General features: G+C 36.4%; 2 protein-coding genes across 2 annotated transcripts in view; both read right to left on the reverse strand.

Annotated features, from left to right (window-relative positions):
- Positions 1–5,449: 5,449 nt before the first annotated feature.
- LOC128676642 (uncharacterized) lies at positions 5,450–7,061 on the reverse strand. The gene has a single exon (XM_053756847.1). It carries the CDS (start codon positions 6,980–6,982, stop codon positions 6,710–6,712), a length of 273 nt encoding a protein of 90 aa, XP_053612822.1. The 5' UTR covers positions 6,983–7,061; the 3' UTR covers positions 5,450–6,709.
- A 429-nt stretch (positions 7,062–7,490) lies between these two features.
- Positions 7,491–27,177, reverse strand: part of LOC128679986 (uncharacterized) — a 42,614-nt gene continuing 22,927 nt past the window's right edge. Inside the window, exons 2-4 of the mRNA XM_053762572.2 lie at positions 10,069–10,292; positions 8,343–9,357; positions 7,491–7,991 (exon numbers count right to left, since the gene is read on the reverse strand). Coding sequence (XP_053618547.1) covers positions 7,820–7,991; positions 8,343–9,357; positions 10,069–10,243 — 1,362 coding nt within the window. The 5' untranslated portion in view covers positions 10,244–10,292 and the 3' untranslated portion in view covers positions 7,491–7,819. The remainder of the gene's footprint in view (positions 7,992–8,342; positions 9,358–10,068; positions 10,293–27,177) is intronic.

The following is a 27,177-nucleotide window of genomic DNA, read 5'->3' on the forward strand; positions in this document are numbered from 1 at the left end:
GTCTGGACTTCTGGAGGATACCAGCTATACCCACAAGGTTCTTTGTTGATGGCATTTGACAATGAGAACCGATCAAATCATATGTCTTGCCAATAATGAGCTACCTCTAACGCTTATAAGAAACTTATAAGAAATGATTTATAAGAATCTTACAGTTGGGGGAAGAACCTCATCAGCCTATTTTGACCCACATGTGGAATCTTTTTGTAAAGTTGAAATGATACATAAATACAATAAGTGATGCTGATAGAGCATTTATTTATACTGGTAAGTTAAGGCTTAGGTGTTTAATCTATTTATTATTAAAATCACTCTTCAATGAGACTTTTAAACTTCAAATACCTACCCAAAAGTGATCTTATTGGGGCGGTAGCATCGATGTGGCCCTCAGCTGATGAATTAATGAGACGAACAGTTGTAGAATTTAAAAATACAAAACTCTTATTTGACCACAAATTTGAATTTTTTTTTTTGAGAGAATGGAAGTTTGAGTTTGTACCCAAACTGGAGTCGCATCGCACACTCTGTGCCGCTTCACTTTCGCACGGTCCCAGCCGCGACACTACTTTAATTGCGACCCGCGCCTGCACACAACCGGCTTTATTGTCCCCTTTGTGTCACCGCCTTAACCCGTCCATCCCAAACCCGACAAGCCATACCACAGCACACGACCGCTTGTTGCCAACCCTGCCAATAGACTTGCGCAGGAGTGGATTGAATTTATCTCCCTTCAAAAGACATCAACGATACATGATAACCAAGTTGTGAAGTTAGATTAACTTTCCGATTATGATTACAAATACGGAAGGCGTTGCTGATTAGGCGGACCTGGTTTGGCTTAATGATCACTACGGCCCAAATATAGTTATAACTAATGATTAAGATGTTTGCAAATGAGCGTGATTAAAGCAAGCGAAAGGTGTCGATCGCCGCGCGCGATGAGGAACGGTGAACTATGCAGAGGTGCACACGGGGGAGGGGCAGCGCTGCTCGGAGGGGGGGAGGGGACTGCTACCGCCGCAACCAGTTTATGTTTTAAATTCGCGATAAAAAATATCTGCACCGCGCGTGTCATTAGCCGCTCCCCGCGCCTGCATTTATTAATCTTATTCGGCGAATTCGACGCATCACCCCCTCTCCCCTCCCGCCTGCCCTAGCCTCCCAGGGCTGGCGACACCGCGAGTTAGTTTGCTTTTTATGTAATGACCGAAAGTTGTTGGCCGCTGTTGACCTTTGAGCTCGTTAATTGAGATGCCATTGCAAATTTGAGACAGCTTTTGATTATATTGTACCTACTTATGAGAGTAGACATCTAATATAGGCATACAAATACATACGTCGCTCGGAAATACTAGTGGTTTGCAGTTTTAAAAATAATAATTTAAATTATTACTAGCTTTTGCCCGCGACTTCGTCCGCGTGATTTTTGCTGCGAAAACGTAATAGACACAAATTTATTTTTATACAAACTTTCACCCCCATTATTGTAATTATTGGGTTGATTAAAAAAAATAGTCTATGTTTGTACGTAGTTCTGCATACCTACCAATTAAAAATTGCGATAAATACACCTATGTGCCTTTTTGTATAAGTATAATTGTTATTATGTAATAAAGAGTATTTATTGTATCTGAAGCCCTAAGAAATCGGAAAAAAATATTTTCTTTTATTTACGGAACCGTCAAAAACTGTATCACAGCAGCCTACAGCCCTGGCGCTCACTCAGCGTGCGACAACGCCTGTGCATGGAGGCGACACACCGACACACTTGCGACGGCGACGCACACCCGACCAGTGGAAAAATACAGTCCCTCATATACACATAAAGAAACGTTCTTATTGTAAATTACTATGTTCTGCCAATAAACAACTTTTTTATAAATTTATTTAATTTTACAGACTGTTACAATATCCTTATAATTTTCCGAATTGACGCTACAACTTGTGAGCCCATAATTAATTTCCATACAAAATCATTTTTACATCCGAAGGCGACTTTTGTGATTTGTAAATATTTTTATACTTTTCTCCGTTATTTTGTGAAAGAAATCAAGTAACTAAGTAGGGTTTTATATTTTCACTTGTTTAGTTGTTTACCAACAGATATATTCTATATATAAGGCTTCTAGGCAATGTCCACAATAAATACGGGCATCGTTGTAACCAAAAAGTATCTATATATATTTACTTTCACTAGCGTCCATCGTTTTCCTACATTTTTTACACTACATTGTGTACATGTGTGCAGGAGATTTGTGTTTGTATTCTCAAAAGATGCGTACGCACATTAATACTTTATGAATTATTTATATCGTAATTAATTTCTCCTATATATCGGTACCACAGGTCAAAAGTACAGTGCCAGTATGCTCTTAGATATATGTACCCTATATTCGTCGGTTTCGAAAGGTCAACTTATATCTACTGTTAGGCGGAACAATCTCGATTAAATTTTGGCAATCGAGTTACGCACTGCACTAGTGGAGACAGCGCGCGACGTGTCCCATCCCTATAATTTTATGCAGTGTGACGTTTGTGTCTCGCGGTTACTGCCCGGGGTTTAAAAGTGTGTTAGAATTTTGATTTAGAATAAATGTCTTCAGATTAAGTATATTCCCATTGTTTTAATATTCTTATCACTACCTAGATATTACTGAACAACTTCCTACTTCCGTTATATTTGCCGATCATTTCTCATTTCTTAATTAGACAAATTATAAAAATAATTTATACAGTTTGACGAAGAAAGGTCATTCCTTCCCATATTGTTATGTAAGGCTGACATTTGGTGTATAGTTACCTTACCTAGTGAATTTAATATATAGGTACTGATGTTAGGCTGGCATTTAATTAACCTTTAGATAGGTAAGCAGATTCTACTACTAGAAATACCTTAGAAATTAAGTTTCTTGGGAATATCTCTTGAAAAGCACATTCATTTCACTCGTTAACACGCTGTGTAAGTGAATCTAATCTTTAACGGGAGGAACATGGATTGTAAGTAATGATTTAGGATCCATTTGTGTAAAGTCAAGGTCTTGAAAAATGAGCTAAACAGGAGACAGGCGATAGCCAATCGATCACGGCTCACCAGCTAATCGCCGAACGGTAAAGTTTAAGCTGGACTTCCATTACGCACCGCTGTATCTCACTTTTTACTGAAGTTAGATAAGTATTTCATTATTTCAAAATACCTATACAGGAATAGTGATATTTTAACTTTATGAATACAGGATGAAGCAATATAAACAAAACTGTCTGATAATCCTAATAATATTTCTGCTCTAATAACCATCATCGGTTAGAAATTTGGAACCCAGACCCGTCGAATCCCACTTCGGCATATGACTTCATATGATTTAAGAACGTTTTATACACAATGGAAAGGGATAAGACTAGGCAGAGATGTGTGAATAAGGGGAACTTTGCCCAAAGGGATGTAAATAGTACAATACGAGCCAATACGAGCCATGTTCATAAGGAATACGAGAGTCAGAAACAGTTGCCAAAATCTCTCGTAATTTAATTTGGAAGAATAATCCGTAAATTGAATTGTACAGACATGGGCACAGAAACCTAACCCGCTGTGGTAAGTAACTGATTACTTATGTGTGGGGTTAGATTTATCTACCTCCGACTGTACCTAGAACGCGTAACGGAAACTCAGCTTAAAATATAATGTTCATCATCCGTTCTCGCGGCGTTCAGCAAATGAGCCGGCGTGAAAACAATTTGTACTTGCCCTTTGATATCTCCGCATTCTGTTGCCGTTTAAAGGTTTGCAACTCCTAATTGAGTTATAGTCTTCGTCTGTTTGCTAGAGCGCGCGCAACCAACTAGAAGGCCTACCAAGAAACCACGTACCTAGCACGTTACTAAGGACCAGGACCACATGCTGTCTCTTTTACCCATATCGTGTACGCGTCGTGTAAAAAAAGATAGAATGTGTGACCGCAATGACGTGCTGTGTGTTTAATTGTTTGTGTTTCATGTCTTAGTAGCCCCCATCTTTGATCAAAGGTCGTCAACGTGGGTATTATCTCATTTATTACTACCGCCATACTGAATACCTAACTTTTACTATTTTAATGTTTCGGTGTGCCACAGTTTCCTGTAATTACGCTGCCTCGTTGTAATTACAGGGAACTGTAAAAGGTCTATGTCTTGATAAATTATTTTGTTCAATTTTCAGGTAATGTAGTAGGTCTGTACCAAACTTTCCCAAGACAATTAAAAAAACAACAGAAAAAGATATCCGTTAAACCCGCGCTCTAAAAATTGTTGTAATTCATCTAAGTACTTTAGTTAAACAGTACGCATGATGTGACACATAAATATAACAAAATAAATATGACTCGGCATTAAAAGCATCGAACCGTTCGGGCTCTATAGGTCAGTTACTCTAAGATTGACCTAATAAATCCGTTTTGCGATGACTGTTATTGGAATTTCAGCTATAAATTTTAGTTTTATACTTAACAGGCTTCTTGGAAAGGGTGAAATCCATTAAGCCGAAAGAAGTTCAAAGCACCAACCCATTAAAACTAACTTTTACAACCTATAACCGTAAATCGATAACCGTTTTCCATTTCCTTTTTTGGGTATTGTGATAAAAATCATAAGACGATTACTAGAAATACCTAATTTCCGTAACAGTTTTCAAACAGGCCGATAAAGAAATTATGCTAGAACTCGAAGAAAAGAAGAATAGAACATTTAATAATTTCGGGGTTAAGTAACTTAGGCAAAAAAATCCATTGTTTTTGCATTACACAAAAGCATTGGAATTTTTTTTTCATAGAGAGAAGCCTATTATTTTCCTAGTTTCTTCCCAAACAGTCCGGCGCAAACACATTCTTTTACAAAAATGCAAACAGCGGACTTAAGCCCAGGGCCCTTGCATAGCCTAGCAAATTGTTGTTTGAAGGTGTTTACGACACAGCGCCATGCGAAATATGTTAAGATATTCATTACCCTAAAATGTGTGAGGGGAAGTCTCAAGGTAGCACTAAGCATAGGAAAATTGGAAAGTAATAGGCTTCGATGGTATGGTCACATTATGAAAAGGGAGGAAAATAATATTGTAAGAAAGGTTTTGGATTTGAAATTGAATGGGAAAAGAAATAGGGGCAGGCCGAAGAAGAGGTGGATTGATTGCATTAGGCAGGATATGGCTAAAAAGGAAGTAACAGATCGATTAACATCAGACAGGGAGAAGTGGAGGAGACTGACATGCTGTACCGACCCCACATAAAGTGGGATAAGGGTAGGTTGATGATGATGATTAAATACCCTAAAAATACTATCTATAATATGTCCCTCGGGCTACCTTCCCGCAGGAATTTCTAGATAAAAAGTACCTATGCTCTATTACCATATGTTCTACCCGTGTACCAAGATTCATCAAAAAATTTCCGAGTACATTTTAGTGATTAAATAACAAACATGCTTACATCTTCATACTATCAGTAGAATTCACATTATATCTAAGTACACAACTTTCCTTTACACATTCTTCCGCCAAGCAAGGGGAGTCAAATCAAAACGAATTCTAAACACATCTATGCTACTATCTCATTCAAGAATTCGTATCTTTCTAGTTTCTGGTAGACGATCGTAGATTAGATGCATCGTCTAGATGTCGCGACTAACGGCACTAAACGCGACCTTGTCTCACTAGATTTGTTGAGTCTCTCTCTCATCTGAGCACATTCCTGGCTGCTAGGAGCATCAGAAACCAGGGTCAGTTTTCCTAATTTTTCTCCTCCACTATGTACGGTCAGCAGCTCCTTAGATATCAGACCATTGGATCGTATATCCTATTTAATCACATCCTATAGCATTTCATGAAGCATTGCAGGGTAACTGGATAAGGATGGCCCCTATTAAAATTTCTTACAAATAAATGTAGTACAAATTTGTTGAAATTTTATCAGACATAAGAGTAGGCTATTAAAATATAAAAAGAGTATATAGTAGCATAAATTAACAACACTTTTATATTTAGAAATTCACTGGAGTCATCTGCAATCTATGAAGAAGTTGCACTTAGCATTTAATAATATAAAAAGATTTTAGTATCAAGAACTAGCACTGGCAGTTCTGAAAATCTAGGTATAGTATTATTTTGGAATATGAGTAGGTACTAGGTGATACTAGATATGAACAATATATATTTAAAATTGTTATCAAATAATCTTACTAGGTACGTTTGTTTTATATGTAGTTTTGGAGAAAAAAAGTAACTAAATTACTTGTTTTAGATGCAAATTGTGTAGGTAATAATTCACTCCTAAAAATAGGATTTCATAATCTTTGGGTGTTTTATAAAATAAAAAAATAGCAAAATACTTAAGTAAATAAAATGATTGGCATTTGTTTTAAAATACATTTACAAATTACAACACTAATTCATATTTTACGATAGTTGCAAGTCCGGTAAATAATATATATTTATATACTAATTACAGAGGATATGTTCATTATAATCTGTTGTGGGGAATCGCCTAGGTAGTTAACAAACAATTTATAAAAATAACAATCATTTACTTGTTTTAGTACACTTAAAATCTTAAATAGGTAAGTAACAGTGATAGTTTGCAACAGGTAACGATAGATTACACTTGTTAAATTTACAACAAGAACGTGGAAAACATCGTTTTTCTCACTTTCGCTGCACAAGTCCTCAGTGTAATTTATAGGTTATGTTTCACTTCGCAGGCGCGGGTGCTTTTGGTGCTTTAGCTACGTGTTGCTGGGCTGCCGACAGTTCTCCTGAGCTGGTAGCTAGAGCCCGGAGCTGCTGCTCAGCCTGTGCATTCACCATCTTCGTCACTTTAGCCTTCATCTTGTTGCGCTCAACCGCGATATTTTTGCTTTTTACAGGCGCGTTGTTACGTTTTGTTACAGGTTTCCCTTTGCCCTTCTTTGTTTTTGTTCCAGTTGGCAGTTTGCTTTTCACTTTCAGCTTGCCTTGGGCCATTTTTATTTAGTTTTATTTAGTAAATAAACAATCAGCGCAGTTGAAGTTCTCAATCACGTTTATTTGATTGACGTCTACTTTTGAGACATTGACACTAGACTTGACATTGACATGGATGGGTGTTGCCAATAAAAAAAACAACGTTCAAAAATTTAAACGAAAGCATTCAAATCTTTATTAATTTTTACTATCTCTTTCATACATAGCCGGACCTCTCTTTTTTGATGTATATCTCTCTAGAGATATCTCTTATTGTCTTGTTTTTCTCATGTATGTTTAATATGCAATGCAGATCTTATTCTTGTATGAGCGAAATGGAAGATGATGGAGTATATAGTTTCCTCTGTCCAGTGTCTGTAGCAGTCTGGATATTTTATGGGTTTATTATAAGGTTGACTTAGTAGTTATTGGGTTTATTATTACTTACCATATAAAATTTCATCAAAATCGGTTAAGTCGTTTCGGAGGAGTATGATAACTGGAAAATGGGGAAAATAAAACACGTTACCTTAGGTAATATATTTATCGGACTTTTATTCATAAATCGACTGTTGCAGTATATGAATTCGAGATTCAAGTTAAGAAATATACATAATATATAATATCTAAATATATTTTATGTACAGATAAATAGAAAAGTAGTCAAGTATAATAATCGGCTATCGATAGATCGAGCGGCGAGAGTGCAGGCGACCGGCGAGAAGCAGTGCGGACGAGGCGCACCTCGCCATAAAACGTCTAGAAAAATAGATAAATCGCTCAAAAATGTCAGAGTCAGTCGAAAGATAGAAGAGTGGAGTGGCGTTGTTGAAGGCAGCCATTGGTTGAACTGTTTCCTCACGCGTACTCCGTATCGGTTGATAGCGAACGCTCGGCGGGGGACCTTCGGCCGGCATCGGTTGCGGTCGGCTCGCCCACCTGCGTCTGGGCGTACGCCAGGCTCTTCTGATAGCTGAACAGTTGCCTCTCCAGGGAATAGTTTTCAGCCTGCAAAGCGGCTATTTCACGTCTGCAACAAAAAACGTTAAAGATTACCATATCAAGGTGTAGTGAACCGTATGAAAATTGAAACCCTGCGTGGACCTATATGCCATGGTAGGTAGGTTTATACGCTGCCAACGGTATACGAGAGTTGAAGCTAAGACGATAAAGTAATAATTTGATTTGATGCATGAAGTGAAGTAAGTACGCGTGAATGCCTGACTTACTAACATCATTGTGGCATCACGACCAAACTAGTAAACTCTATCTAAATCATTGCTTTAATTTGTTTCGAAATATACGTTACCTATTATATGCATGTAATCAAGTAGGTAGTTAGCAAGAAGTATTCTAAATAACATCTATCAAAAGTAATCACCTCATTTGATGTCCTTGTAGACGACAGAGATCGTCATAGACATGATAAGTAGCTTGGAAGAGTAAGTAGGTGTCGCCCCATTCCAGGCGAACCCGAAGCTCACCGCCGGGATGAAGAAAAGGACATCCCGGCCGCGAAACATCTTCCACTCGAAGTGAAGTCTCCATCATGAGCCCCTCATCCGCGCTCTCCTGTGCGTAGTAATGCTCGAAGGGGGCACCTGGCAATTCTTCGGCATCTGGCTCTCCAGGAGCTGGGTTCGCGCGCACTAGCCAAGCAGACCAGCTTACATAACGTAGGTGATTGCGCGGCACATGATGCACATCTCTATAAAGCATATGAAGTCGTACAGATTCAGAGTGCATGTCACAGCGGATTGACCAGGCTTGCTTGTCCCGGTCGTAGCACGTGGCGGCGCGGCCGGCCGCTGGGACAGCCAGCTCGGCCAGCGCTCTCGCCCACACCAGTTCTACTGTCAGACGCACTCCTTTACTCGGAAGACGAGAAGGCGGCCGAGGGGTCCAGGGAGGGGTGCGGCCATCAGCGTCGCACACATATTCAAGAGGGCCGGAGTGCAGCCGTCTTTCTCCCTCTCCAAGAGCGAGGGCATAGCGCACTCGGCACTTCTGGCCTTCGCCCGATAGACGGAGTAGTCGAAGTGTAAGTGGGTCCTTGTTGTTGCCGCCAGAGGCTGACACCGACCAGTCGAAGCCGGCGAAGGCTATGGGCGGCGTGTCGAGTCGCGGGGCCCGCAGCTCGCACGAGTATAGAGTGCGCACTTTGGACATGCTAAGCTCGAGTTGGAACTCGCCACGAGCGTCTGCGAACTTGGAGGTGAGCTCGGCGAGTGAGACGCAACGGCCGCGGCCATGTGCCGCGTTGCCCGCGATGAACCGCACCTGCTTGCCCGAGAAGCTTTCATTGGCGGTGAAGTGATCCCTACTCAGTAGTGTGAAGGTAAAGTCGACGTATATACGCATACCGTCGCAAGCGCCACGCCATACTAGGAATACACCTGCAAAAGAAACGAAATACCTAGTTAATGATGTTTCAAATGAAAAGTCACCAATCATAATAAGTGCCAGATGTTATAAAAAGTTATTGCTGTTATTGCCACTCGCGAGGAAGAGTTATCTTTGGAGGAGAATATTGCTAATACGTGCTCCCATCGGAATATAAATTGTAAATTTATTACGTCGACTGTAACGTAAATACATGTATGTAAGTATACCTATGGACTTTTCAAGACATTCAGGTCTAAAAATCCGAACAATGGCTGTGAACTTATGTACCTACCTACTTGGGAATAATTAATTATTGATAGCATGTCTCTCGAATTAATTGTCCAATAGTCAGTGGTTAAAAATAAAAACAAGCTGCCATGTGTCCCTTGGTGATGACAAAACTGACATCGACTAGGTTAAATTAACTCTGACGTTGATGAAGTCACGTCTACACGGCTGGTACGGTGTGCAAAACAAGCAACAAAATGGCTAGCAGTATTTATGCAACGGGATGAGATGAGAATACGAAACGGGAAAGGGCTTTCGCGTTCCAGCTAGTTTCAGAATTAATTCGGCCGGCCACAGGACTTGTGTGCGATACAGACCTAGTGAAGCATCGGACCAGCTGAAGGCTAACATGCATCGCTGGTGCGCAAAGTAGTTCGGCACCGCCATACAGCCGTGATCACAGAGTATTTACAAGAGCTGTGTGAGATACAGACCTAGTGAGGCATCGGAGCGGCTGAAGGCTACCGCCCATCGCTGATGCGCGCAGCAGAAGTCTTTGGAGGTGACGTCACGGTCGGGCTCGCGCGTGGCAGAGCGCGTCACCACAAACGTGAACACGTGGGTGTCGGCGCGGTCTTTGAGCCGCGTGGCGCGGTACAGCAGCGCCATGCGAGCGCGCGCCGCTCGCCGGCCCCGCCTGCGCCGACTGCGCCTGCGCCTGTCAACAATCATTTCGAATTTAGAAAACTTTTGAAGTTAAAATAAGTATTTGCTTTGTATTTAAACATCAGAAAATACGAAACTCGCTTGTCTTTGTATACCTCTCACGGAACTACTAGAATATATTTTTAGAGAGAATAGATTATTTCCTGTAATATAGTATAGGTACTTAAGTTAGTATATACGTATACCTATTAGCTACCTAACCTAAGCGTAAATAAGAAACCTGATAAACGAGCTATTCAAACTTTATGACGCGACAAAATCCTTTCAAAAACTAATTTAAAGAATTCAAAACGTCACAGGTTGTGACAAAATTAATTAGTGGCATTCCAGTGCTGGAATCATGTTACAAACCAGACAGCGTCAGTTAGAAAATAATTCGAAAAAATATATAGAATTACTTAATAACTATATATTTTCTTTAACTTTATGTGACAATGCTGGATTCCGGAAAATACAGTTATTTAAATAAAGCTCTCCAGTTAGTGGTTCCGTAAATCAGCGCCGTCAAGCGGGAGTAGCTAAGGCTTCCCGAAGAAAATATGAGCGGCTGGGGCGAGGTAACTCCAATTGACATGTGACTTTATGAGTCTGGCGAATATTCCGATATTTACCTGTCATTTGCTTTAGTTTCATTCGACCATGTAAGTTAGAATATTACTTCCGCAGATTACCGAATAACTTATTTATTTCATGCAACTTCCACCGGTTATAATTTTACAAAAACTCTAGTTTTAACTATATCTACTCCAAAATTCATTTCATCGGTCCAACGGTTTAGCTATGACCGTGTGACAAACAGACTTTCGTATTTATAATATTAGTATAGACATATTTTGCGAACCTTAAAAACAAATTTCCTACAATTAGAACACGCACTATCTCAATTTAAACTTTATTAGAACTTTCTACAAAGAACGATTAATCTTTAATATCTTTTCACCACAGGTAAACAATCCATTAAAGATAAATATTTACAGGGCCCACTTTTAATTAAAATTATGAAAAATGGTCCGTTAATTACTTTATAACTTTTTAATTGGTAAATTATATTTTTTGTGGGTGAAATACGAATTTTCTTCGTCTAATTTTCTTCTGTTATTTAAGAGAGTATTTATGAAATAAGTTTCCCTTCCCAGAAGAAACTTCGCTGGAGAGTCGGCGTTGGAACTAATTTGCTTCCAATTACAGCAAAAAATATGAACATCCCGTCATAATACCAGAATCATGAGAAAAATAACGCGTATGTCTCGCTTTTGAACAATATTTAGTTAATAAATAAAGTCCTTTCACAATTCTTTTGAAATGTTCACTAAATCCCAAGCATAATTTCATAGAATTTCAAGAAGTGATGTTTCACTTCTTGAAATTCTATGAAATACTCAGGGCCCACTTCCGGCCACACGCACATAGTCAAGTTTATTATAATATTATTATTGTTTTGTACAAAAATAAGCTGTAACTCCACAGACATTCTATATTTGTAATATTAATTCTATTTCTGACTAATGTTATTGTAAACCGAACGGCATCAATACAACTTCATGTAGTAATGTTATAGTGAAATCCGTTACTTAAGCGATATTTATGGATATATGACATAACAATATCAGTAAAAATAGATGTCAGTTTGTTATTTAAAAATTTATTATATAAATAATAATATTATTTATTATCATGAAATCTTGCATAACTTATATAGGAATACGGAAAAGGACATTGGTTAACATTTATCCTGGAGAACTCGTACTGTTGTAGTGGGAAATTGAAGCGAGCGAAGACGCAGGCCAAAGCTAAAAGGGAAAAATAAGAATGTCCGTAAGAATATGAAATAAATATAAAACCGTTTTTTAAGCTAATACCTACTGTCACAAATATGAGAGGACAACAGAAATGAGACACAAAGGGGTCTAAACAAAGGTCTAGCTCACGGAGAACGTACGCAACCGCAGATCCGGCACGGGAACGGTTCCAGCGCCGGACCGAACCATCTTTTCTTACCTTTTCTTCTTATCAGGCAGAGGCATCCGGTCGTCTCCGGATTAATATTCCGGTAACGTACATACGTATATCACGACGCGAATATAGCCGTTCTTCGACCGGCTATGCCCTACTTAATCAAATTTTCAATTTTTTTTCTTTCTTGCAGTTACATCCGATTCGTACGCACGTGACTATTTTGCGTAATACTTTCTAAACTTGGAAATTAGCTTTTTATAGAAAGTAATGTTACGTAAGTATAGAAAGATCAAAATCAGAGACCGAAAAAGAAATTTTTGTATTGAATGAAATGATAAAATATGTAGGTATGTATTATTTTTTTATTAATTGAGTAACATTATACATAATAGGACAACAATACTTTTTTTTGTTGTGAAAGAGATAATTTCCAGATGCCTTTTTCAATTTGTTAACACCATAATAACCATGTCCAAAATTATTAATTTAAACACTGCTGTTGTATATTTTCTCGTTGTGTAATTTACATTCTGTTAATAGAGTAAATGTTAATTTGAATGCTATCAGTGAAAACATACCCAGGACCATTGATGGTTTTGCAATCATGATATGAAATGTACATAAATTAAATGAATTTGTTTTAAAAATAGATGAAACGTTTATTTTAGAAAAAAAAAATTGTTATTTTATTACAAAAGCTTCATAAAGCAACTTAAATAATAGATGAATGGACAACACTACACGGTCCACAAATCCACATGATGCACTTAGTTCCGATGGATACAAACACAAAAACTGGCTCAATACACCCGCAGACAAATACCAATTTGCCCGCGCATTGTATCGAACCTGGACCCCACGGATGGTGACTACTATTATTACAGTAATATTATAAAGTATAGATATGGTAGTTTGTATGTGGAAATCGTATGTGTGGTATCGTATGTAGCAGAGAAAAATATTCATATCAAATTTGAATGAGATGAGCTACGTAAAGATTTCTACTTTCAAAACCGAAGTTATTACAAGAGTAATATTAGAAAACTAAGGATCAACCCTAATATAACAAAAACAAAATACGACACTACAGTATTTGAGTCTTCAGAACAAAATCCACAATAAATTGAAAGAAGCCGACAAAAGCTTGGTGCCAGTCATCCGCGTTGACGGAAGTACGGAAGTATCAGTCGAGTGTCACCGCCGCGACATGAAAGGATTCTGGAGTCACATTCAAGCACTTATTTATACCAGAATATTTCCACGGATACCTGAGAATTTTGAATAATGTGAATGAATAGAAATGCAATCTGTCGCTGTCGGCGCTCAATGAAAGACAACTGTGGAGAAAGACAACGACACTTGACCGGCGAAAAAAATCGTTTGTCACACACTTTAGGAACCCAAGTGTCTGTTTTTTATTTTATTTTTTAAATTCGCGGATGTACTGTAAGATTTTTTAAGATAACTAAATATAATATAACCTACTATAGGTTTATACTTAGTTTTTACGTGGTTAGGTGTACTATATTTAGTTTTTTAGATTATGCGCTGTCAGGTTTTTGGAAACGGAGATTTTCAAACTAAGTTTTAAAAAAATAGAACAAACATAACTAGAACGAATATTAAACAATAAAACTAAGCTACCATAGACCCAGTAAATCACCGGACCACTGAAGCAGCGCCGTAAGGTTTATAGTACAAAGCTTCATATAAATAATATAACATCGCGTTGGCAAAGCATCGTTAGAACAAAGCATTCTACTATGAAAATATCGGAATAATGTGTTCGGTATAACATTAATCGATCGCAGTATGAAGTCTCGCAGACACGAAGGGAAACGAAAGTCCGGCTGCCGGCGTCCAATTAGTAGAATTTTGACGAAGAGATCCCGACCCTATAAAAGTTTGTTTCCCTTAACAAAGAAAATGATAAATCTAACGTCTATATGCCACTTCAAATAAATTTACATTACCAATTTCAAATTCTGTGATTCCACCGATACCTCTTACTGCTACTTCAGCGGAGATTTCCAGAAAATAAAGCAAAGTATAATTTAAATTTTGCGTACTGCCGACCGACAGATTTATAAAGAGATCTCTTCTTTAATGAATCCAAGCTTTGAGCTCAGATTAGGTTAATTAAAACAAGACGCCGCGCCCGGTAAGTCTTGTAGTAAATAAACAAACTAATTATTATTTTTTTTCCCCTTCGAAATATATTATGTCAGTAGGGGATGAAACGAACAAAACATATTATTGACGACCTCGGTGGCGCAGCGGTAAAGTTCTTGCCACTGAACCGAAAGGTCCCGGGTTCGATCCCCGGTCGGGTCATGATGGAAAATGATCTTTTTCTGATTGGCCCGGGTCTTGGATGTCTATTTATATATGTATCTATTTATAAAATATAGTATCGTTGAGTTAGTATCCCATAACACAAGTCTCGAACTTACTTTGGGGCTAGCTCAATCTGTGTGATTTGTCCTAATATATTTATTTATTTTATCTAAAGTTAGTAAAAGAACTCTTTCACCATTCTAACTATTACTATACTAAAAGGCTTAATTTATTTTCCTTTTAGTTTTAAACGTTCAATGTATAAAATATTCTGACTTTTTAACCTACATAAAACGTAAGCATTTTACGGATGAAGGTATACGTTAATTGAAGTCATGAATCAATTTATTTCTTCATTAACATTTACAAAGACATCAAAACACTCGCAATTACTTAGTTAATTAACCTTCAAACAAACAGAAACGATGACTCAACTTTATACCCAAGTTTGCATTGTTAGTAAACTTGTCGCGGGCACTCAGCCTGAACTTTATACTGCGTTGCTGGTTTCCACTTAGTTATTACCAAATCGCAAGGGAGACCACCCTAAAATTCGGCATTCCAAGTCCTATAAATATGTATTATGTTTTTGATGGTTTCATAACGGGCGCTTCAGACGAACACCTCTGTAAATACAGCCTAGGGGATGTAATTTTTATTCATAAATCCCAACGACAGAACCCGGCCTTTGACCTGCCCCGTACGCATAAATCATTGAAAATAGGTATGCCTACGTTTTATTTTTTGTAATTAATTACGGCCAGATATAAATTTGACGTCAAGAAAGAATGACATCACCAAAATAACATTTTAAAAATGGAAGCGATGCTGTATGAATTATAGTAATATTCGTAAGGACATATGTTTACATATATAGTATTTTTTTATTTTCGTAAACATATGAAATTAAAATTAAAGTGATATATTATACTTACGTGGAAAATATAGACTAGTCGATTATACCATAAGTATTTTACTGTCATTTAAATATATGCATGAGTATTTTCTGGGGAGTACTCGAAAATCAGACGAGACCAGAGACACAGCTGATAAAGTTTGTCATTGGTTATTATTTGTTGATGCACCACGTTCATTTGGCTAATTTCCATATAGATTCAGTATAATCATGTCCAAATGTCATGCTTCTAAAAATCTTATATATGAAATATTATTATAAATACATATATCCATACTAATATTATAAAGAGGAAAGATTTGTATTTTTCTTTTTTTTATCTGTAATGAATAAACTCCAAAATTACTAGGCCGATTTTGATGAAATTTGGCACAGAGATATGCGAAACTTTCAGGAGTGACATAGGCTGGAGTGACTTTATATTATGGTTTTACAAGAGCGAAGCCGGGGCGAGCTGCTTGTTTGTTATAAAATCGTTCGAGGACGTATCGAGTACGTATAAATTGAGTTTGCTATTCCATATTATGTGTACCAAATTTAATCGAAATTCGATTAGCTCTCTTCGGCTTCATCAAACATTCATCCATCCATCCATGGAGTACCTTTACATAAAATACACGAGAAACTGAATAATTGTATCAAAATATTTTGCTCTGGTAAAAACATAATACCTTAGTTATACACTTAATCCTTCCTCAGGTATAACACTATTTATTGGTGAAAGCGCATGAAAATTCGTGCGGTTGTTTTTGAGTTTATCGCGAAGAGACAGAAAGACAGACGTGGCTTTGTTTAATATTATGTAATGCCGGCTCCACACTGACGTCGAACTGTTCCCCAAACTTTGGCGGTTTCGGTATACATTGCTCTTCATTGCGGTAAATAAAAGCACTCATACTAACTACGCAATGTTCACGCATCACGTCGGCATGTGTACGTGTAAGATTAAAATATATCCCGTTTATTCGTTATTAGAGAAATAAACTCATCTTTTGCATTAATATAACGAAAAGGATCCATTAACATTACCTAATTATGTATGAACAGCCCGAATTCCTAATGAGTGCACACATATTGCATCTCTCTCTAGCAGGATAAAGGCAGGCTTAATTAAACTTAGTCCGGGAGCTAGCGGCGCACGGGAGTAAAGTAAAAAAAATCTATCTACTTTCACGAGACTCATACATACCGAAGTATAGGTACATTTACAGTTAAAACAAATTACCTTCGACGTACGCAGGTGGTAAAGTACATGACTAAGAGTGAGTTGCACCAGTCAACTTTGATATTAACTTTAACCTGCGCAAAAAATGCAAAGTACGCCATTTTGTCTAAACAAAGACGTCAGCAGGTTAAAAATAACGTAAAAGTTGACCGACCCTAGGTAGGCTGGTGTTATCATGGTCAGAAAAAGCCAAACAATCATATTTCATTCCAAAATTGCCGCGTAATACAGATATTACAGATACAGCCAGTAATATTTTCATGAATAAATGAGTACGTAATCATCGAATTTAGTGTCCTGTGTCCACAAATTGATGTATTACGTAGGGAGCCATAGCAACACGTTCGACGCTTAGTAATTAGCAAAGCAGTGTAGGTAGGTAGTGGCTGTCACGATGTAGGACTATTGTCCGCCCTGTCCACGTTACATGTGCAACACTGATGACACAATCCTTGGACGTGGCACGAAAAACCATTTTAGCTGTATAAATAACTATCTGCGCCCCGGAGAGCTACGCTCCCGTGGAAATTTCAGAATAAAAAGTACCTTATGTGTCATTACAGGTTATATTCTACCCGTGTACCAAATTACATAGCAATAGCTGATCCAGTAGATTTTACGTGAAAGAATAGCAAACTTACACAAATCCTCGAAAATTTTCGCATTTCAGGATCAGGATCAATGGGATGATGATCAAATACTATATTTTTTAATCTCACATAGCAACTTTAAGAACTCATTTTGTGCCCACAGTTAGCAGACATTTTTACCGCGCATTTTTAGCGGAATGCAGTTATACGTGTATTTAGAATAGTTCATACTTCATCAAACTTAAAATTTGAAACGTCTCCGTTAGTCTCTGTCGCAATTAAAATCATATATTTCAGCACTTTTCTTGAAGCTTAGAAAATGTAATATTGTCTTGTAGCTACAAGGTTGTGTTACAAAAAGTAGCAAAAACGGCGCGCTTTGAACCGTACACACCCCGAAAATATGAGTGCTCTCAAAATCTGAGCGAAATTACGTGCTGTGTTTTATGTAAAGTAAGTAGTCTAGTTTTATATAATTTGTGGCAGCAGGCAGGACGAAAGCATGAAAGGTGCGTCCTCAGAGCAAAATAAACGTGAAAGCTATGCATATAAAATTGCAATGTGTGTATATTAATTTTTCATTCGCGGGTCTACTGGAAGAAATTTCTATAGAAATAAGTTATACATAATACATAATTACCTATTTGTAAATTTTATATTTATGCTGTAATGTTGTGTATTTAATAAATAAACAAAAATATACATATTCAATACAATAATACACCAACTATGAAGGATTTCCTTTAATCCTAATCGGCTTGTAACTCTGCTGGGGTACCATATCAGATACTGATACCCAAATAATTATGATAAAAATTATAATTACTTTGTTAATTGTCTCTATATACTTACTTTATCATTTCATTTCGAGTGTGTTTATTGCTAACACTGGTGTCAGATTTTATTCAAGTCGTCTTATTTCTTCGTCGTCTTAGTTCTTTTGACGACCTCGGTGACGCAGTGGTAAGGTTCTTGCCACTAAACCGAGAGGTCCCGGGTTCGATCCCCGGTCGGGTCACGATGGAAAATGATCTTTTTCTGATTGGCCCGGGTCTTGGATGTTTATCTATATATGTATTTGTTATAAAATATCATTCATAGTATCATTGAGTTAGTATCCCATACCACAAGTCTCGAACTTACTTTGGGGCTAGCTCAAGCTGTGTGATTTGTCCTAATATATTTATTTATTATTTATTTATGCATCTGAGATGACTTTTACGGCTACTTATCGCGTCTAGTGGCAAGTATCACATACACACTAATAAACTTAAACTGTCAACTATATAAAGTATAGGTTTCCTCACGATGTTTTCCTTCATACTACATACTACATACTAATCATACTGACTGATGACGGACACACTGTGTGAAGATTGATATGAATGTGTTTGAGGGTGAGTACAAGTATGACAAGAAATATGGACTTATGGAAAGATAAAACTTAATTACGCCAACCCCAAATAATGTGATGTGGGAAGAAAGATGACGGATTGTTACTCATAAATACAAAATATCAGTTAATGAGATACAATAGCGTTCATGAATACTTTTACAAACTTATCTAATGTAATGCGTAATAAGAAATAACGTTAATGTTTTAATTATCAAATCAAATAGTACTAATTTTAATTCCACTAATAAACCCATTATCCAGTATGTGGCCGGTGGTGAATCTCTCGGCTCTTGGCTCCTAACCCCAGAAGGAAGTGCTGTGTGAATGCACCTTAAAGAAAACAAAATGTACGGAACCTAAGTTTCCACCCGACTGGCCTTTAATTTGTGAACTGGTTATTATTTCAAAGAGGAAACCTCGAGCGCGCACCCATTGAGTTACCAGATTAAATTGCATTCATAAAATGGAGGAAACTTCAGTTTATTTTGAATAAAACTGTCCTTGTTTAATGCAATTAAATAAAGCGGAGCATATTTATAGCAAAAAGGCACGGATGCGGGCAAATTGCTTTTCATTTTAATGTAATTTATGATCTAATTTTATCTTAAGTTTTCTAGCTGAAAGATCTGTTTTTTAAACCTGAATAGCGCGTTGCGAATATTTTACTTTGTAATACATTTTGTACACTAAGTAGTATGAATGAATAACTCCTAAAAATAAATATTTAATGCCAGATCTTTTTAAAAGAATTTTTTTTGAAATTATAATGACAAAAGTTTTATGTAAATTTTATGAATAAAGTGAACGACAAATTGGCCGTGTTTGTGAGTACAAAATAAATCATATGATTTTCGCAACATATTTCATGAAAGGATCCGATTTTTGATGGATGAGGGGATCAGATAATATTTTTATGAGGACACATTTTATTATCACCAAAATATCAGTTTTGTGAAAAGAAAGATTTGTGTATTTATCGACGCCCATATTTTTTAAAGAAAACACTTACTTATTTTGAAGCACCCGTTTGCAAATAAATAAGGCAAGGTGTAGACGATCCTCCCTTTGAGCCTGCCGACATAGGTTTTGACCTACATCATTTCAGAAACCATTTAAAACTCATAAATAAGTCATAAAATTTACTTATTCATAAAGACATTTAGAATTAAGTATATGTAAATGATGAAAGCTCTTTATAGAGACCGGAAATCGAAGGGCGCGTCTCATTATTTCCATAAAGTATTTTAGGGGAACCCTATTTTAGTGGTACCTTAAAATATAAAAACAGTAACCTTACAGACAAGCGGATAAAAAAAGTGATCTACTCTGTTCGCTTAGCTGTCCACTTGTCCATCTGTCAAGAATTCTTTTTTCGAGGTCTGGGCTCTGTTTCAGCTGTAAACATATCGCACTTGTAAATCAATGTGATAACAAGATATGACCATTTATGCTGATCTAGAATCATGAAAGATTTTAAAAAATCGTATTACAGATAGGTAAAGGAAATATCCGATAACCATAAATATGAAATTACATTAACAAAAAAGCGGCTTTCATGGTACCCTCTGTGTTTTATAAAATTAATGTCACTAGAGTAGTATCAATATTGCCATCATTAGGAAAATTCAACTGAAATAGTATGCAATTTTCGTTCAGAGCTATATTGGTAATGATGCGCCAACCTCAATTTACATCACTGATCACGGTTACTACTGATAATGTACGGTTGCATTAAATGTAAAATGGGTGCGTTGCATCAGTCAACTTTTACGTTAATTTTAACCTGCAAAGTTTGTCATTCAGTCTAAAAATATGTAGGGCGTAGGTTAAAATCAAAGTCAAAGTTGACTGGTGCACCTCACCCCTAAAACCTTAATTTAAATTTAGACAGCAAGCCTATATAAATTCGGTGTCATTAGTCGGGAGTGTATCCAAACATATCCTACACATGTTTTGTGTGGAATTTTACCGGCAAGTAGACTGTTTATATCCGAACACCCACGGAGGCTGGATACACCACAGATAATTAATTTTAGGCTTGATAGACGTGCAAGACGCCCGGCGTGACGGGTAAGGCCAGGTGACGTTTTGTGGGGCGCTTCATCATTTTCACCTAGAGTAATAGGTTGTATTTTGTATTTTCTTGTAGTTTCGTTTTGTTTTTTTTACATTTTGGCCCACGAATATTTTCATACAAAAGAGGTTGTGTTCAGATTCTTGGTTTGTAAACGGATGAAGAGAAACGTATGCATAAATCCTTAATAGGTACTTCATATATGTTCTTCTTTCTTTTGTCAAAACTGCTATTCAATTAGGCCAAGAGTTAACTTTGATTAATAATAAATACACGTTCATAATAGATTTTCATATTTTTAGCAGGTTAAATTCCAACATAAAAACATGCATCCGGTTGGCACCGGTAGGTACATTTAATTTTGAAATAGTAAATCATATATTGAAAAATAATAATCATAGCCTCTTTCAATGACTAAATGTCCATTATACCAATAATACAAGCTTTGAACTGAAAAATCATATTCATGCGAACATGTCAAAGCTTTTATGAACGCACAAATAAAATCCTATTTTATGCTAAAAATGAGATCAATTTGCGCGAAAATGTCAAAGGCTATATACTATAGAATAAACAGAAACAAAAATAATAAAACTGCTGAAGCCCCCATCCCCTCTGCTTCCGGTGGGGTGGGGGAGATTATTAATGGTGGAGATTTAAAATGTTAAAAACACAAAATGCTGTAGTTTCATTTCGGCATTTGAAGAAAGATTTTATGTTGTTTGCTTTACAGACTAGCCCTGTTATTTATAAAAAAAGTTAAAGCATACATTAAGCTTAAGTATTTTTTGTCTCTTTTTGACAATTTCAAATGTTATAAAGCGCAAAGGTGTGGTGTGTCAATAACTCAACTACAACATATACATTAAAAAAAACTATATTTTCGACATAGATCAATACAAATAAAAACAATTAATAATCTTGTCATACGCAAACACAGTCGTCGACTTGTTGCTCTGAAAGTGTTATAAACACAATTTACACAATGACCGGACTCCTAGTCCCTAGGCGTTACATGAATATGAAACAGTGAGGTGAGAACTGACCGCATTAAAATTCAAAACTTAGGTATAATTAGTCGGCGAAGAAGATTTAATATGTATATGGATCATAGACAATCCATTTATTTTACTCTATCAATACACAATAAACCACTATTTCTCTACTAGGGTACTATTATGTACTTATTTACCCATGTAAATAAGTACATAATAGTACCCTTGTAGATACTCATTATTACTCTGCGAAGCGGTAGTGGTGAGTGGTTAAGACCGTCCCAGGTCCCAAGTTCGAACCCTACTCGTGCCACACTAGTTCGCATACCAATCTGACTCGTGTACAGTTAATTTTTATACACCACCACTTGCTTGAGGAAAGCATTGTGAGGAAACTGAAGTTCACTAGCGTGTATACCCACGCTTTAGAGGCGAATTTTGAATTGAATTTTCAATTAATTGTGTGATAAAATCAGAAATAAAAAACCTGTAAAACATTTTTCTACCAATTGAACATTTTCTAAACATCGCCTTTAAAGGAAACAATATATAAATGAATAAATATAAAAATATACTTTTATTGTATAAAACTAAGAGGAGCGCTGCTGCGTCTTTGTGAACGAGATTGTGTGTTGATTTTTTCCGACTGCGAACCTCTTTTACGGCGTCATACATGTACGTCCTCAGGCACTGTTTTACAAGGTAAATGCTTCACATGAACGAGACTTACGCATTTATTTAATGTTGACATCTTGATAGCCTCGTTAAAGGAGAATAGACAAAAATATCGATTCCATAATGTAAGATGGTCTATTTAAATTATTAAATATCTATTTAATCTATTAAATATCTGCATATTGCCTTAAAAAAACTGTAATTTTATCCGAAAAAAGACGACTAAGTTTTCTATTTATTAAATGAACTTTTTAGCATTAACTTAATATCTCTTTTCGGTTTAAAGGTTGACTAGTAAATATGTCATGTGGGTGTTAAGTCAAAAAATTTCAAAAAGTTTGTGAGGACGTATGTCCATGCATAATGCATATGGTATGCGTGTACGTTTCTTACTCTTTCACGTGAAATCTACTGGACGAATTATTGTCTAATTTGGTATACGGGTAGAATATTACCTGGAATAATACATAGGGTACTTTTTATACTTTTTATTTAAGCCCCGGGGTAGTAGTTATATATTCTATTTCTTAATTATTATGGTGTACTGAACAATAAATAATATTCGTACATTCATACTAAAATGTTCTGTTAGTTCGCTTAACAGATATACTCAGTTTGTACTGACCAGTTATTCACCAAGAAGTTTGTTGTGAGCTCACAACTTACGTTGTCGACGTCCAATGTAGACTAACAAAATTACAGAGTACCAAACTTTATATCGGACAATGGAAACGGAGGATAATGAAGTTATCCTGAATCTTCCACTGCATTTATCGAACTAATGTAGTGAAACTGTGGAGTGAGAAACGCAAAATGACTGATCTTTTTAATCTAATCAATTTTTTTTGTTTAAGTCTCACTGGCTGCGAAAAGTTGCATATTTTTCTGATAACCGTTCTCTTTAGCATTCTTAAATTATAATATACAGATAAACTTCTTATTATAGTTATGTGAACGTAAATAATACCGTTCCACATATCACAATCACACGACTCACGGATCCAGCAGATTAGTTCAAATCGATTACCGGTGTTCGGTGTTCCGGGCATGTTCATTAAATATCGATACATACACACAACACAGACGCATACTGCACAAATTAGAAGGAATATTTAACAGATCATCATCATTTTCAGCTATCATAAAGACAGGCGTCTTATTATTGTAAATGTTAAAAGAATGAATACAGTACCGAAAAGATTTCCTCTGTATTGTGTGAAAGAAACTTAACTTTTTATAAATACAATAATTAAACAAAATTACAATAATTTCGCAATAGTCGACAAGTATACAGAGGGGCTACCATTAAACAACACACGTAGCACGTCTCTTCTTAGGAAAATTCTGACTTTATCGAGAAATAGACAACCGTGATAATCTGTAGTCGTATCATGCACTCTATATTCACTTAGTAATTGAAATCTATTTATTTTCAGTCTAATATAATGACTTGTTTAATTTCTTATGAAGGTAGTATAAAATTAAAAACTTAAAATACTTATAATCTAAACTAAAACCAAAAAAGAACTGCGAATTTAAGAAATATTTAAATAAAATGTAACGTACAAGTTTATTGTTGTACTTGGTCTTTGTTGAAACAACAAAAGAGACATTTATTATGTTCCACGTTTAAATTTAGTTTAATTATGGTATAATTTAATTAGAAACTTCTACGCAACTTCAAACTCGATTCGTCTTTTGAAATCTCTGGTGACGCTACTACAAAACCATTGTGTCTGTAGAGATATAAGTATTACAACAATAGGATTTCTTGCGACATGTCAAAAGTCATGATACGTGTCAGATACTGTTCTTTTATTATATAAAATGTCGACGTCGTAATGATGTTTAGAGCAAAATCAATATGAGATACGGAAAGTGTACATGAAAATGTGAAAATTTTGACAAAAGTTGAATTATTATTCATCCAGCACCTCCCTGAATTCAAAAATGGAATCCGATCTGATTAAATTAAAATTAATTGCGATTCTATGATTATTATGAGAGAGCAAACACAAATCAAAATTGGTACTAGCTACATATAAATTCGATCGTCATGTCATGTCAATCTCGCCTGACCCAGTAAGGTTCACGAGCCTATCCAACGCTAGGTTTCAAGCAATACCTTGAGGAGCTCATTTATTTCCGGCACCCATACTATATAATACGATCCAAAAAATATGTAACATTCGGTTTCCGACGCCCCCCGAACTTAGAATCTGTAGGGCCGACCCTGCACGGTAGCTGTCATCGAAAATACAATTTCTGACATTCCATTATGTATTTTACACAGACCGCCCTGTCAATATGTAGCATTGTGACCGTAGTGAGCCTTGTCAATTTATGATGAATGTTTTCAATCAGGTCATCAATTTTCCACGACCCTTTACAATGCCCATCCCAAAACTGGTTTTGGAACTACATTATAATTGATTGATCAATTGCTTTGGAACACATTAACAATTTATGACTCATTACATAAGTATTCTAGGCTTCAAATAAAATGGTTGTTTGTACGAATATTTGATACTGGCCGGAAATAACTGTACCATAAATAAATAAATAAATAAATATATTAGGACAAATCACACAGATTGAGCTAGCCCCAAAGTAAGTTCGAGACTAGTTATGGGATACTAAATCAACGATACTATATTTTATATCAAATACATATATAGATAAACATCCAAGACCCGGATCAATCAGAAAAAGATCATTTTCAATCATGACCCGACCGGGGATCGAACCCAGGACCTCTCGGTTCAGTGGCAAGAACTTTACCACTGCGCCACCGAGGTCGTCTTGAGATATACAATCTAAAGGTACATTATTAATTACTTAAATATAAGTATTGTGTTAGAATGGGTAAAAAGTTGGAAGTGCTGAAGTGTGTCCAAGGGAGGAAGAACAGGAAAGATATCGCTTTCTTTTATAAGCATGAAGATTTTGTTGCCATGATAAAAAATACCACTACGTAAATTCGTAGTATATGTTGGTACCTAATGGAGACGTAATCATATATTAATTGAGGAAAATGCCGAGCCCTTGTTAAAAGTTCGCTGGTACAACATTTTAAAAGGGTTGTTAGCGCGTTCTTTCAAACAATATTTCCCTCTGACAAAACGGGGAAAATTTCATATTTGTAAGAATCTAGAACGTACATACACAATAAAGAGAGACGAGACAACTATAGTGCATTATTCAGTGTTAAAAGCATGCTCATTCTACACACCAGATGGCGGTAAATTGTTGTAAAACTCATAATAGATGCCTTGAGGCAGTTTGGATATAATCTGACATGAGTTTTGGCAAAATAACACACTCAATATACCGAAGAAAAGAATTAAAAGTAGGATTCTATGTAATAGTCTAGAAAACAATAGTCTCTTAAATCTTTTGTTTCCCAATTCGAATTAGTTGCTCGATTGATCAGATAGTTTTAAAAGTATTCTGTGGAAGTTAAGCGAGGCGTGAGCGACCATCTGGCGTGGAATCAATAGATATGTTAGGAACTGGAAATAGAGAACTAGTGCATGGATTGGAAACCTTCCATAATGGTTATTCCGTTTTATGATGATTGCGTAAAAAAACTGTTTTTAGGATTCCGTACCCAAAAATCCTTTTACGAACGGAACCTTATGTATCCTCAGCCTATCAGAGGGCTGATATTTTGATCTGAATTAATGTTCAATAATGCTACTTATAGTTCCCGCTAGCTATCACGACGATGAACAGAAAAATATTAAATAAAATGTAGGTAGCCATATTTACGCGACAGCATGGAAACATATGTACAGTCTGCCACAGATAAATCTGACACCCCCGCGATTTTAACACCATCTCTTAGAGGGTTAGATTTCTCTGTGGCAGACTGTACTCGCTATTTGAGAAAATGTAATTGATAAAATTCGTTTAAACATTTCTTATAAGAATTGAGTCATTCAGTACCGACGGAACCCTACATGTAAGAACGAATGCAACTCGCGCTTGACCGGTTTAGTATGTATCAAAACGCAATTACGTTTATCCTTATAACGAGTCCGATTTATGAACGTGATTCTGTTCTCGGATTTTCTCCATTTGCGTTCCATTATTAGGTCAATTTCATTTTAATAACAGGCCTTCTGCGGCTTAGGGATTAAATTAAGTACAAAATATGGTTTCTGGCTGTACTCGTAATGTTTTTTGTATGAATAAAGTGTTTGTTCGTATTCACAGTCTTGTTTATCTAAGAACGTATTAAATTTTCCCCAAACACGCAAAAATTATATAAATGTTATATACTAACTAGGGCTATCCTAGCGAAATACTTTTTATAAATGCGAAATGCGTTTATTTAATTGTGTTTTTTTACTTCGATACGCTATGTCTAATCAACAAGTTTTACTTTAATTATGTAAAAAGGACCCAGGGCAATGTATCGGGAAAAACACGGCGCATAATTTAGTTTAGTAAAAGTTTTTCAAAGAAAATAAAATTATAATCTAAATAGCCATAGACGTTATGAAATTACTAGTATTTTCTTGTCCGTACAACATTTTCCCCTTTAGTCGTTAGTAGGTTTAAGGGTGCGTTGTACTAGTCAATTTTGGATTTAACTTTAACGTGCGCAGAAAAACGCAAAGTGCGCCATTTTTCCAAGTAGGTACGGCGGCGCTCTGGTTAAAGTTGACGTCAAAGTTGACCGGCGCAACCCAGTCTTAGTCAGCAGGT

Source organism: Plodia interpunctella, chromosome 2 (assembly GCF_027563975.2).
Source record: "Plodia interpunctella isolate USDA-ARS_2022_Savannah chromosome 2, ilPloInte3.2, whole genome shotgun sequence".
NCBI classification, from domain to species: Eukaryota; Metazoa; Arthropoda; class Insecta; order Lepidoptera; family Pyralidae; genus Plodia; species Plodia interpunctella.